The 12,516-nt window shown below is 44.7% G+C and overlaps 1 protein-coding gene across 3 annotated transcripts in view; it reads left to right on the top strand.

The window, feature by feature from the left end:
* ICE1 (interactor of little elongation complex ELL subunit 1) overlaps nucleotides 1-12,516 on the top strand; it is a 57,004-nt gene that overhangs the window by 14,415 nt on the left and 30,073 nt on the right. For all 3 annotated transcript variants that reach the window (XM_053202304.1, XM_053202305.1, XM_053202311.1), the window contains exons 4-10: nucleotides 1,093-1,117; nucleotides 1,861-1,972; nucleotides 3,480-3,556; nucleotides 4,512-4,549; nucleotides 6,681-6,763; nucleotides 6,987-7,026; nucleotides 7,112-7,168. In XM_053202304.1, coding sequence (XP_053058279.1) covers nucleotides 1,093-1,117; nucleotides 1,861-1,972; nucleotides 3,480-3,556; nucleotides 4,512-4,549; nucleotides 6,681-6,763; nucleotides 6,987-7,026; nucleotides 7,112-7,168 — 432 coding nt within the window. The remainder of the gene's footprint in view (nucleotides 1-1,092; nucleotides 1,118-1,860; nucleotides 1,973-3,479; nucleotides 3,557-4,511; nucleotides 4,550-6,680; nucleotides 6,764-6,986; nucleotides 7,027-7,111; nucleotides 7,169-12,516) is intronic.

The raw sequence follows: 12,516 nt of genomic DNA, 5'->3' as shown, positions 1-12,516 counted from the left end.
AATTAACACATGTAATCTAGCAGGAAAACTGATTTACTCTTCAAAAATTTGTCAAATTTTAAAGTCAAAATTGTTAGAATAGTTTACTAAAAACTGGTAAGCCTCGGGCTTAATTCTTGAATGCGCGTTCTGTGCTCTGATCCTCTGTGGCCTAGCTGCGTACTTGGCGTTGGTCCCAAGTACGGACTTCTGTACCTCGCGTGGACAGTAGCTTGCTCTCGCAGCCCACGGTGCTCGTGGTGCAGGTTTAAATGGCTTTATTTTGTAACTTCATTTCCTACTTTTTTGTGTAATTCTGGTTGTTGTGTTAAGTTTATTTCCTTTTTCTGAAGGACAGAGAGTATATTTTATTTTTCCTTTCGATATTTTTGAACTTTGCTTTCTTGCAAAGACTGGCAAGAGTGAATATAGTCCTTGATCTGGAGCAGTCTGTATTCTGGGAGGAGGATGGAGGTGTGAGGTTGTAGACATTTGCCACATTGTGCTGTAAACGTGGAAACTTCCAGGAGGTGAAATTTAAAGGGATAATTGTTTTGTTCTTTTAGCACGTTTTCCTGGCAGCATGAGATGGGGGTGAAGTGATCATACCATGGACGCTGTCAGAGGAAGGTCGTCTAGATTTCTGGTTCTCCCTGTGTTTCTCTTCTCCTTGCTCATTAAGTGTAGTGGTAGATGGTTTGCGCAAGAACCTAAACTCTTGTTTGCTGGAATTATGCTGGGGACCATCTGAGAAATCCAGGGTAGGTTGTTTCAGGATTTTGCTACTTACAGGTTTGGAGATGTTGCTCGTTGGTTGAATATTACCTTGTGTTTATTCTTGGAACTTCATATTAACCTGTATTTCATTGAATACCTTGTTTCAATTTAGAGAAGTAGGTGTTTTGACTTTAGGTACATGGTATGGTAAATAGAATAACGTAGTAAAAATTTTTATTGCTGTGTCATAAATGGCACGTGAAATAATTGTTTTCTAGGAATTGTGATCTTGCCTGTATGTATATTGAACAGAGATTATTACAGATACTTTTAAAGTGAGTTTAATCTTCAGACAAGTGTCAGTAGATAAAACTCTCAAGAGTTTTCTTTAACAAGTTTCACAGCTGCAGTTTGCAAGAAGGTAAGCTACCTGTTTTCATCGTTGTTTTGGGGTAGACATTTAAAAGACTACATTTTTTAAACAGACTCAATCAAAGTGTCACATAGGATTGGTCCATTGTATATAATGTTGCTTTGATGGTCATAATAGAAGAAGATTTACATTTTTATCCAAATCAATTTGTTATCAAGGTCTTAAATTACAGCCTGGCATTTGACTTTTCAATATTTGAACCCATGGCATTGCCATTGAAATGAAATTTACTGTTAATCAAATTGTAGTCTGTATGAATTGGACTGTTAAGTGCGGTTATCTTGTGCATTTTAAACAATTTTAAATGGACTTAACATTTAGCAGTGTCTCATACTCTGAATACATTCGTCACCTAGAAGAAGGCAAAACGTTGTTATGACCTGGATCACAAAATTGCCCGTCACTTAGTTTGAGTAAATGGAGATGACTTCCAGATCGGAAAAGCCAGAGTATCTGACAGATTGTTCTTTAATATATTCTCCATCAGACTGAGAGTGTCTCAGGTAGCTGTTTCATATACTTTTTATTAGAAATAGACTATCATGTCAGAGGAACAAAGGGCAGCATGAAGGTCATGTTGATGTAAATAGAGAGAAGGCATGTCAAATGAGACATTCTCTTGTTTCTTTTTTGTTCCAAGTTAGAGAAACCAGGAAATCATCAGTAGGTCTGTTTAGTAACATGCTGGAGATACTTTTGCCGACTGACGCTAACGCATTGTCCATTTTTAGAGAGAACAGTACTCTGCATCACCAAGTGGAACAGATGCTTCAGAAAATCTCTCCTCTGCAGAAATGTCAGGAAGAGCTGGGATCTTTAAAAGCAGAGCTAGAGGAGAAGAAGGTACCTGAAGGGATTTTCCCACAAAGCTTTACCTTCCGTAAACTAAGGTCTGCTTATTCACTGTCATTGGAATGAGGGGGCATTTTACGTCTTCACAAAGGAAACAGGTGCTAGTCAAGAAGCATTAAGCGTATTACTATTTTTAGAGAAGGTCGCACGGGTTGATTCAAGGCTTGATCCTCATGGTAATTGCTAGCCCTGTAATGCTGTGTTCATGGCTTCTGTGTTCTTTGAGGTTCTCCGGAGGAACCTGCTAACTGTGGGTTTTTAGGGCTCTTGCGTGTCCTGCGTTGATTGCCTGTTCACGTTGGTCTTGCTTTAGTTATAAAATGAAAAGCAAACATTCAAACTTAAAGGTAGAGAGATCATGTTCTCTGCTTCAAAATCAAGTTGCAGTTTATTTAAAATTCTGTAAACCTGGGGGGTGGTGCAAAAAAAGTGCTGTAAACTTGCACTTCAGTATGAATTTCGGCTTACTCTTCCCAGGAGTCTTAGGAGAGAATTTATGGCTTTTACAGGTAACGTAAGTCAGAGGCCAGTAAAGTTGGTTGCTTGGTTTGCTTGAGACATGTCGTAGCTAAGCTGGGACAACGCTGGTCTTCTCAGCCTGTTCTCCAAGCCCTTGTCACGATAGTGTCTGTGCCTCCCAGTCTTCACCTTGTGCTGTTCTAGCAATGCCGTGCACCGATCGGTTGTCTGACCTGCTTCAACAGTGACCGGTCATAATACTTTTGTAGAAAGTCTTTATTCTGTGTTGAATGATGCAAAGAAGGTGAAACGGAAACAGCCGCAACATTGAATTTTGGCTGCCTCTGACCCATAATCGTGTCAGCAGCCACAGCCGAGAGGAAGCAGGAACACTGGCGTCAGACCCCAGTGACAAGCCCTCATTTGTCACTCGTTCTCTGTGGCTCTAGAGGAATAAGTCAGCTGTGGATCCTCAGACCCCTCATGTGTACAAGGGGGTCGTGAAACCCCTCTCGGAGCTGTGGCAGTTAGAGACCCCGCATGTGCACGTAGTAGGAGACAGTGCTCAGTGACAGTCTTTCCCGTTCTGTGTTGGCCATCAGGACATACACGTTAATGGGTGTTAACACATTCTTCCCAGTTATCGTTAAGTATAATGGTTTGTTTATATTTTTGTATAGTAAAAATGATAGCTTATATTTATTAAGCTCTAAAATTTCCTCAGATTTTGTTGAATTTTAACTGGTTGAGACCAAAATATTTGCTAATCCGTATTACAGAGATTTGGAGTTGCCCTAAAATTAGTACATTTTCACATTCTTAGCAGCTTTCTTTGATGAGACTATTAATCGTGTTAAATTTACGTTAAGGATCTGGTTATCTTTATTAAAATGTTCAAAGAATTATATGGTGGTTTCCTGCCTAATGTATGTATTCATCTGGTTAACTTCTTACTGTTAAGTGATAATAATTTTGCTGGTCAAGGTCAAAATACGTTATCAATGATGGTGATAAGATAAGATGTGTTATCTTTTTTCAGAGTTCTCTGAAGTTGTACCAGGACACTCATCAGGAGTATGCTCGTGTGAAAGAAGAATGCTTGAAAACAGATGCTCAGTAAGTGTTAAGATAACTGTGGAAATACGGTTTTCCTTTTCCAAAAGAGCTAATGCTTCCATCGGTACCATTTGTCTCTCTGTCTTTGGGTTGTTGCCTGTAACTAACCTTGTGGTTGTAAATGAGTCGGTCCTTCAGTCTTAGTCTCCACATCTGTAAAACGGAGGTCACACCTCGCGTGAAGGTTATAAGAAGGACCAAGAAGCCTGGGCGCGTTGAAGAGCTGCACAGAGAAAGAACTCCAGAGTTTTTATGTCTGTCTGCGCGTGCATGCACGCGTCTCCGTGTGCCTTCAGACACGACCGTCAGCTCCTTGCCCTGTGCCCTGTGCGGTGGGGTCTTTGTTACCATTAATAAAAAGAGCTGTCTGAAGGCACCCAGTTGGTCACTTCCCCGCTCCTCACAAAGCTTGGGAGCCACACACACAGTGCGGTGACGTCGACCTGACGCGGTGGTTATTCAGAGACGGTTTCTCGGAGTTTCCCACTCGCTCTGACTCCGAAGTCTGTCTGAAAACCGGTGCAGCTCGGCAGCCCCTGCCTCCTGGGACGTGGGACCGTGAGCACTGCCGGCACGTGCGCCCCAGAAGTCCCCCCGCCCGCATCCGTGCCGCACCGCTTGCGGGAGCCCGTCTGCACGCCTCGGCTCGGCCTGGCGGCGAGGCCGCTGCAGTTCCGGGAAACCGCAGACTTGGCGGAAAGAGAGTTTTTTTAGAACCAGTGCACGCTAAGCCGCGTAGCGCTCTCTCTTGGGTTTCCTCTGCCTTCAGAACAGTTGCTGGTGATTTCAGTGGTCCAGGTGCGAGGCTCGTCATGACTGATCATGACCGACGTGCCTTTGTTGTGTAAATTGTAGCAATTTAAGAAAATCTATGTACCGTGAATTGTAACGTACATGTTTCTGGTTTGAAAGCTGACCGTTTTTACCTTTTTAACTTATAAAATTGTCTCAATAGGAAGAAGAAGCTAGAAGCCAAGGTGAAGAAGCTGGAAGGTAATGGGCACTGTTGTCACCTCGCTGGTGGGGTCACTGCTCTTCTCACCAGTCCCACCGGTGACTTCACAGAGTTGTAGTGCTTGGCCCGGTGGCTGCGTGGTTCTCGAGGGCGGGCCCTGAGTGGCCGCGCGGAGGGCACAACTAGCGGGAGGGTCGACGGCAACGCTCCCTTCCGGGGGAGGAATAGGAATATGAGCATACTGTGTGGCAAATCTCTGAAACGTGGCCCAAACTAGGAGCGGCCCGTGTTTTTACCTTCAAAAGCAGCAGTCAGGAAAAGGATTTAATTCGGGAAGTTGAGTTTTAGGAGGCTTTCTCATTGTTCCCTGAAATAAGAGGCTAGTAGAAAGAAAGTACTACTTCTGGTGCCAGGAAACTTGATGTTTTTAGATAGTTATGACACATCCGTGGGAAGGTTCTGAGAAATTGCCTGCCCTGGGTATCATCCCTTTGTCTCTGACCCCCTCCCCGCCCCAGCGTTTGGATTCGGGCTCCTGGTCTACGCTGAGTAGGCAGAACACAGAGGGACCGCGGGAGGGTCAGCTAAGTCCTCACGGGACAGCTAATAGCCCTTTCAGGAACTGATCTCAAGATCTTTCCTTTGGGTTCTTTCCCCTTTCGTTATGTGGTTGGGACACGGAAATACATCAGGGAGAGACCAGTGGGGCTTTGCGGGTCTCCGCGTCCCCCTTTCATTCCTGCGTGGGCTGTTTCATCAAGCTGATCCCACCTTCCTTCAGAGCGTGGTTCATTTTTCATGTAATGAGGAGTAAGAATTTCAACGTAGTTGGATCGGGCACGGAGAAGAGACTTAGCTGAAAATATTTCTCATCATTAATTTACCTAGACTGAGCCTACATTTTTAGATTTAAACTCTATAAATATTTTAACAAGTTTTCCTCTGATTGGGTTTTTGCACAAACACTGACAATACGGTAGTAAACATGACATGACTGTGTTTGTTAAGTATTGCTTTCTCTTGCTAGTGTGTGGAGAGAAGTGTCTATTTTAGGGAATGTTTCAAAGACATCTGAAATGCCTGGGAGACTGTGTATAGCTCTTAGAACAGATTTCCTTTGAAGCGAAAGTGTAGCCTTTATTTCCCGTGTGACAAAAATATTTTTTCCTTGTAAGTGATATGGCATAATAATCAGGTAAGGAAATGCTCAGGCTTGTCAGAGCAGTCAGGGATGGCTCGTTACTGCAGTGGTTTATGGGAGTTTAGTGTTCATGGCAGTTGTGTCTGAACATATTCAGATGAAGTCAATGCTGGTTAGATTCTTTATTTTTTTTTTTAATTTTTTTTTAATGTTTATTTTTGAGAGAGAGAGAGAGAGAGAGAGACAGAGCACGAGCCAGGGAGGGCCAGGGAGAGAGAGAGACACAGAATCCGAAGCAGGCTCCAGGCTCCCAGCTGTCAGCACAGAGCCCAATGTGGGGCTTGAACACATGAACCACGAGATCATGACCTGAGCTGAAGTCGGATGCTCAACTGACTGAGCCACTCAGGCTCCCCTAAATTCTTGATTAATGTATTTGGAGCGTGTGCTTCAGAACCAAAAGCCAGATTGAAGAATTTGCTGAAGATCCGGGGAAGAACTATAACAATTCCTTAAAAGTAGATCTAGAGCAAAGACACTCGCTAGAAGTACGTACTTGAAGGGAACTCCAGGAAGGCATAACATAGAAGAAGCATGGCAAAGATTGCCCCCCTCCCCAACACAGAGAATGGTAGGAACTATTCCGAGATGAAGTCACGCTTCTGACACGTCTGAAGCGTGAACGTTGCTTCTTGCCGAAGAGCAAGGGGGAGCAGTGCCCCTCCTTCTGGAAAGTTCATGTGTATTGGGTTCTTGCCTGACCAGAGGGCACGGGCTGGCTTGTGCTGGGATCGGAAAGGAGTCTTAGGGTCTGAGCCAAGTCTGTGGTTTCACAGACAACAGGGTAAATGCGAAGTGTTCCTACATTTATCCCTGACCGATAACACGCTAAAGGAGCAGCGACTTACAAAATTTGTGTTAAAGTTCTGTGAAGTAAGGAGAACTCAGATTATATTTTGAGTATTATGCGAGCGGTGGTTGTAAAGTTGGTAAATTATCGTTCTCTCTCTCCGTTGCACTCTTGAAAGAGGCTGCTGTTAAGCAAACTCAGGACTTCAAGCAACTGAGGACTGAGAAGAAGATACTCGAGAAGGAATTTAGGAAGACACAGGTAACAGATAATAGCACACACACGTGGGAACTGCCAGCCTCGGGGCTTCGTACTGTCCGCCAGCCCAGCGGGTCCTGGTCCCACGGGAGTCAAGAGCGGGGCCACCCCACGAAAGAGTCCGCAGGACCCGCCTCAGCTCCCTGTCTCACATTGGGTGTGGGGCGCCTGCGCTCTGTGTCCCCCTCTGTCCCCTACAGACACTGGCAGCCTTTTGTTTTCACAGGAACGGCTGGATGAATTCTCTAAACAGAAAACTGCGAAGGGTGAGTATTCACTTCATGCCTACTTAAAAATCCTGGCTCGACATGCAGTGTTCTTTATTAACAGTTTTCTCCTCCATGATTTTAGAGTTGAGACATATTGGAACACAAATTTCAAGCGATTCTTACGGAAGCATAGATAAAAGTGAGTATATTACAGATTTCTTTTTACTTGTGCGTGATTTCGGTGGTTTGGGAGGTGGCTCGCTGCTCTCACCTGTAATTAGGAAGATTCTGAGGTTTAGCGGGTGTTCACGTGCGAGGCGTCCTGTCCTGTTTTACGTCTCCCTCAGGTCTGCACGTGTTACCACCTTGCTGTCTGATCAAATAAAATAGCGAATGAAAGACTCAGAAAGCAATATTGTTTGGAAAAGGAAACTGTCAGAGACATAATTTCCATACTTGTCAATAAATAAGTATAGTTTTCTTACGAAGTTTCTCAAGTTAATTTATAAACTTTCTTAGGTGCCAGATGTGTAATCGTTATTAACGTCAGGCAGGAAAACTGGAGTCAAAGCCCTCTGCTGTATTTTTGGAGGACAGAAGCATTTGGGGGAGGCCAGCATTTATACAGGAAAGTAAAAGGGCAGTCGTGGGGGAGCGAGGGGTTGCGTCCGACAACCGAGGGGTTGTTGTTCGGTGTGTTACCTTGTAGGCAAGAAGGTCTAACTCTGGAAGTTGAGAAATTGGCAGTTTGATCTTTCGCCATTTACTTTCCTTCTTTTTTCTTCACTTTTATTTTTCTTGAGAGAGAAAGTGAGAGTCGGGGGGCAGAGAGAGAGGGAGAGAGAATCCCAAGCAGGCTCTGCACTGTCCGCGCAGAGCCCGACGCGGGGCTCAAATCCACGAGCTGTGAGATCATGACCTGAGCTGAAGTCGGAAGCTCAACTGACTGAGCCACCCAGGCGCCCTTGTTTTTCACTTTTAAAACTTAGATTGTGAGGGGTGCCTGGGTGGCTCAGTCGGTTAAGCGGCCGACTTCAGCTCAGGTCATGCTCTCACAGCTTGTGAGTTTGAGCCCTGCTTCGGGCTCTGTGCTGACAGCTCAGAGCCTGGAGCCTGTTTCAGATTCTGTGTCTCCCTCTCTCTGACCCTCCCCCATTCATGCTCTGTCTCTCTCTGTCTCAAAAATAAATAAACGTTAAAAAAAATAAAATAAAATAAAACCTAGATTGTGAATTTCTGCTCTACCTGTCTCACACTTTCTCGGGAAGGGATGGATTGAAAATGGTAAATAAGTAACTAATGGTATTTTCATTCACCAGCGTGTTATTTCTCATCCAAACGGAAATTACTAAAACCACTCGTGTTGTTCTGGGCGTGTAGATAGTGTCTCTTCGGAAGTCTCCTTTACCTTGTCTCTGCTTCCTTTTTTTTTCTTTTAATTCCGAGCATAGGACCAGCTTTTCCTGGGCTTGAGGCTTTAATAGTTGACGCCTTGCAGTTGCCTGGACCCCGGTTGGCCGTTCACTGCTCTCGCTACGTTCCGTGTGCTCTGACCCTACTCTTCCTGCCCTTACATGCAGGAAGCCAGGCTTCGGGCAGACGTGCTGCCTAGGGAAGCAACGGGCACGCTGGGCTGGCCTCTCGCAGCCACCTGCCGGCTGCCGGTGTCCCCGTCTTCTCTTCTGCGCTGACGGGTGATTGAGGATCTGATGCGCTCAGGCCTCGCCGTTTCAAACCGAACCCTCCCACCCCATCCCCTTGGCTGCTCCGTAGCCCCGCGTTCTGTTTTCTTTGGTCTTTTGCCTCCCCGCACTGTGACGCTGAGCATATTGTCTGCTGTACGTTTTACTTCTTCTAAGTAAGTGAAGTCTTTGGGCATCTGTGAATTATTTCACTGAGGACCTTGGTGGATTTAATTCCCAAGTAACACTTTTTCTCTTAATACACTCTTTTGGCCCTTCACACTTGTTTGAATTACACACGTATCCGCTTATATGTGGGTATTCTTTTTTCCTGTAACTACAGTACAGCACTGTGAATGTTTCTTCTGAGTTTTTAACAATGTTTTCTTTCTTCTAGCCTACTTTACTGTAAGACTACAGCATATAACGTGTATAACATAAAATATGTGTTATTGCCTGTTATGTTATCAGGAAGGTTTCAGGTTAATAGTGGGCTATTAGTAGTTAGGTTTTAGGGGAGTCACAGTTACATGTGCATTTTCAACTGCCGGGGCTTGGTGCCCCTGACCCCCATGCCATTCAAGGGCCATCTATACTTATGAAAGAATTCGTAAGAGTATTGGGTTGACTTCATTTTTAAAAAGTCTGCCTGAATGCCACATTTCCCTTTTATTCCTTCTGAGTTCCATTAAAAATGGCAGGGAAAAAAAATAACACAGAAGTCTCCTTTAGAGTTAAAAATGTATGCAGTGGAGGAAGGTGTAAAGCAGGTGGCTTCAGTTGGTGATGAAACCCAAAACGACAGAGAATAGCAGCCCTCAAAAAGCAAGTTTTATCGCAGAAGCCCTATGTTGCTTCCACTCAGGGGCACGGGGAGTGGGAGAAAGAGCAGGACAGGAGAGGTTTGCCAGGTAATTGATTCAAGGGTGAACATTTTGTAGTCTTTCCATGTCAGAAGCCGTTTCTGGAACTTGTCCACATGCTGTGGCCCAGAGTTCGGGTGTGTGAAGTGTCATTTGTGGCACAGGAGGCACTCGGAGTGGGTGTGGATGCAAGGAAATCAGGAAATTGAGGAATTATGGCTGCTTTGAAGGGTAGCCACTCAGGTTCCCAGAAAATGGGCTACTTACGTTCTCCGGGTAAATCATCGTAACTGGTTCACTCTGCATCCCTTCCGTCCAAAGGTAGAGACCTGTAGGTCCGTGAGATGAGACCCTTCGTTTATTGCCAGGGAAACGGAGGCTGAAGAAGTAGACACTGGCTCTCAAAGATGTCGTGCCTCGATTTTCATTTAAAACTGAGAGGCAGCAGTCATGTGAAAGGAAGCCACCACACTCAAGGAGAAGAACCCTGAAGAAACAGGATTAAATCATGAACGAGGAGAAAATGTTAAAAATAGAGGTAATGTCGTTAGAGAAAGTCTAAGAGCATAGCCATCGGCTGCTGCTGTGAAATTGAGCCAGTGGGGCTCTCGACTGTGGAAAGCCAGATCGTCGATGTCCCCATGGTCCTCCAGCAGGACCTCTTGGAGGGGAGGACAGAGCCCTCGGGACAGAAGGTCGGCAAGAAGTAGTTGAAGGAAACTCAGGAGCAGGACACACACGTGATACTTGTGTTAGAAAGGCCTTTCAGGTGTTGGGTGTGACTTCTTGTGCATGACCTTTGTTTTTGGCATGTTGTAGGAAGTATTTTTAAAATCAAATGGAGTTGAATATAGAGGGATGGATAAAGAAGTTTCAAACAAATGCTAACTTGAAGCCATAATCAGGCAAAAAGTAATTCCAGCCTGGAAATGAGTTTACATGAATTAAAAGGGAATATCCAGGTTGATTAAGTTGATTGATCAGTTGGTGATTGATCAGTTCGCCAAGCAAATGCTACGGTCATAGACCTAAAATCATGAAACTGCATCAAGTAAAAATGCCTGGAAATTCTAGAGGGAATAGTCACATTGTTTCCACAAGAGGCCTTAGTATTCTTCGTAGAAACAGTTGATTTTGTAAAAGCAGACAAAGTAGGAGGTAGAGTTGATTTCATAATTGCAGGTTGGTGATTTCCATCTAGTCCTTTTAAACCACAAATGTAGAATTCTTTAAAATACTTTTCAAACATATAGGAAGGTTGACTGCTAGACAACAGGAACTATAGCCTAATATATCATTAAGATACCGATATTTAATAAGATGTTAACAAAAATCCTGCCCTTGCCCAAAGGGGGGAAAATTACTTCCCAAACCTATCTGGTAACTAAATGTGCGTAGACACAAACCACCTCTTGGATAACAGAAAATAACTGAAATACTAAGCCCTTTTGGAAGTAAACAGTAGGGCAGTATTGAAGTCTCTGCGATCCTGCCAGTATGGCATTCACAGGAACGAATGGGCCTATGTGATTATTCTAGAAAGCAAGACCTACAGAAGATGAATAACAAAGTAAGAAAATGCAATGGAAAACAGAAACTAAGGAAAATGGAAGGAAGGACCTAAGTTAATGAAATAGGAAACAAAGCAATTGATTTGGGACCATTAAATGGAACAGCTGGATCTTTGCAAGGCCGGTGGAGCCCACAGCTCCTTTCGGCAGGTGTGACCGAGACAGGAAGGGACAAAAGCCCGAGGACTGGGAAAACTGGGACAAAACTGCAGTTAGAGAATTACTTAGTTCACAGATTTATATTCAGATTTGATCGTGTTTGTGAAATGGGCCATTTTCAAGGAAAGCATGCTCAGATTGAGTCGGGATAGTTGTAAACCTGAACGGGAAAAATAACCCAGAAGAAATTAAAATAAAATAAAGATCTAACACCGTCGAAGATCCAGATGACTTACAAGGGAGCTCTGTAAAGGCGCCAGTGGATGAGACGAATGTCTTTATTGTTATGTATTCATTTCGGAACTTAGAAAAACACGGACCGCTTTCCATGTCATTCTCTCGAACTCAAATAGGCCAGTACCAAAGGCGGCTGAGAATCCCGTGCTCACATCCTCAAGACTCCAAGCGCGGTCACTCAGGAACGTGGCTGCAAGGCACTAGATGAAGTTTTGGGGACTCAAGTTTAGTAGTAGTAGAGAACACACACAAGTTACGACTCACAGATTTGTCTCAGGAATACCACAACAGCTGCCGAAGAGAAAAAGTACCCATTCCTCAGGGAAAAATATTTGGTGAGGTAATAATAGAACAACACATTTTGTTTTGTTTTGTTTAATTTTTTTTTTTTTAACATTTATTTATTTTTGAGACAGAGAGAGACAGAGCATGAACAGGGGAGGGGCAGAGAGAGAGGGAGACACAGAATCTGAAACAGGCTCCAGGCTCTGAGCCGTCAGCCCAGAGCCCAAGGCGGGGCTCGAACTCACTGACCGCGAGATCGTGACCTGAGTTGAAGTCGGACGCTTAACCGACTGAGCCACCCAGGCACCCCCTAAATGTTTATTTATTATTGAGAGAGAGACAGGGTGCACAGGTGGGGTGGGGCAGAGAAAGAGGGAGACACAGAATGGGAAGCCCGCTCCAGCCTCTAAGATGTCAGCACAGAGCCCGATGTGGGGCTTGAATTCATGAAATGCGAGATCATGACCTGAGCTGAAGTCGGACGTTTAACCGACTGAGCCACCCAGGCGCCCCGAGAACAACACATTTTGAAATCGAGAAAGGTGAAATGGAGGAGCCTTGTCACTACCGTGAGAAGCGGACGCGCGTGCTTTCTGTGCCGTCTACTCTGTGTGGGCTGGAGGCCATCAGCAGTGGAGCAGGGCCAGCACAGACGAGGGCGAGCTGTAGATCCGATAAGGAAGGCTCAGAGTTGTCATCATTGCAGATGGTAAGACTGTCTTCTGGACTCTGCTGGCAGAGTGTGATGTG

The sequence above is a fragment of the Acinonyx jubatus genome, chromosome A1, assembly GCF_027475565.1.
Source record: "Acinonyx jubatus isolate Ajub_Pintada_27869175 chromosome A1, VMU_Ajub_asm_v1.0, whole genome shotgun sequence".
In the NCBI taxonomy this organism is placed as follows: Eukaryota; Metazoa; Chordata; class Mammalia; order Carnivora; family Felidae; genus Acinonyx; species Acinonyx jubatus.
This window is presented reverse-complemented; position numbering and strand designations above follow the sequence as displayed.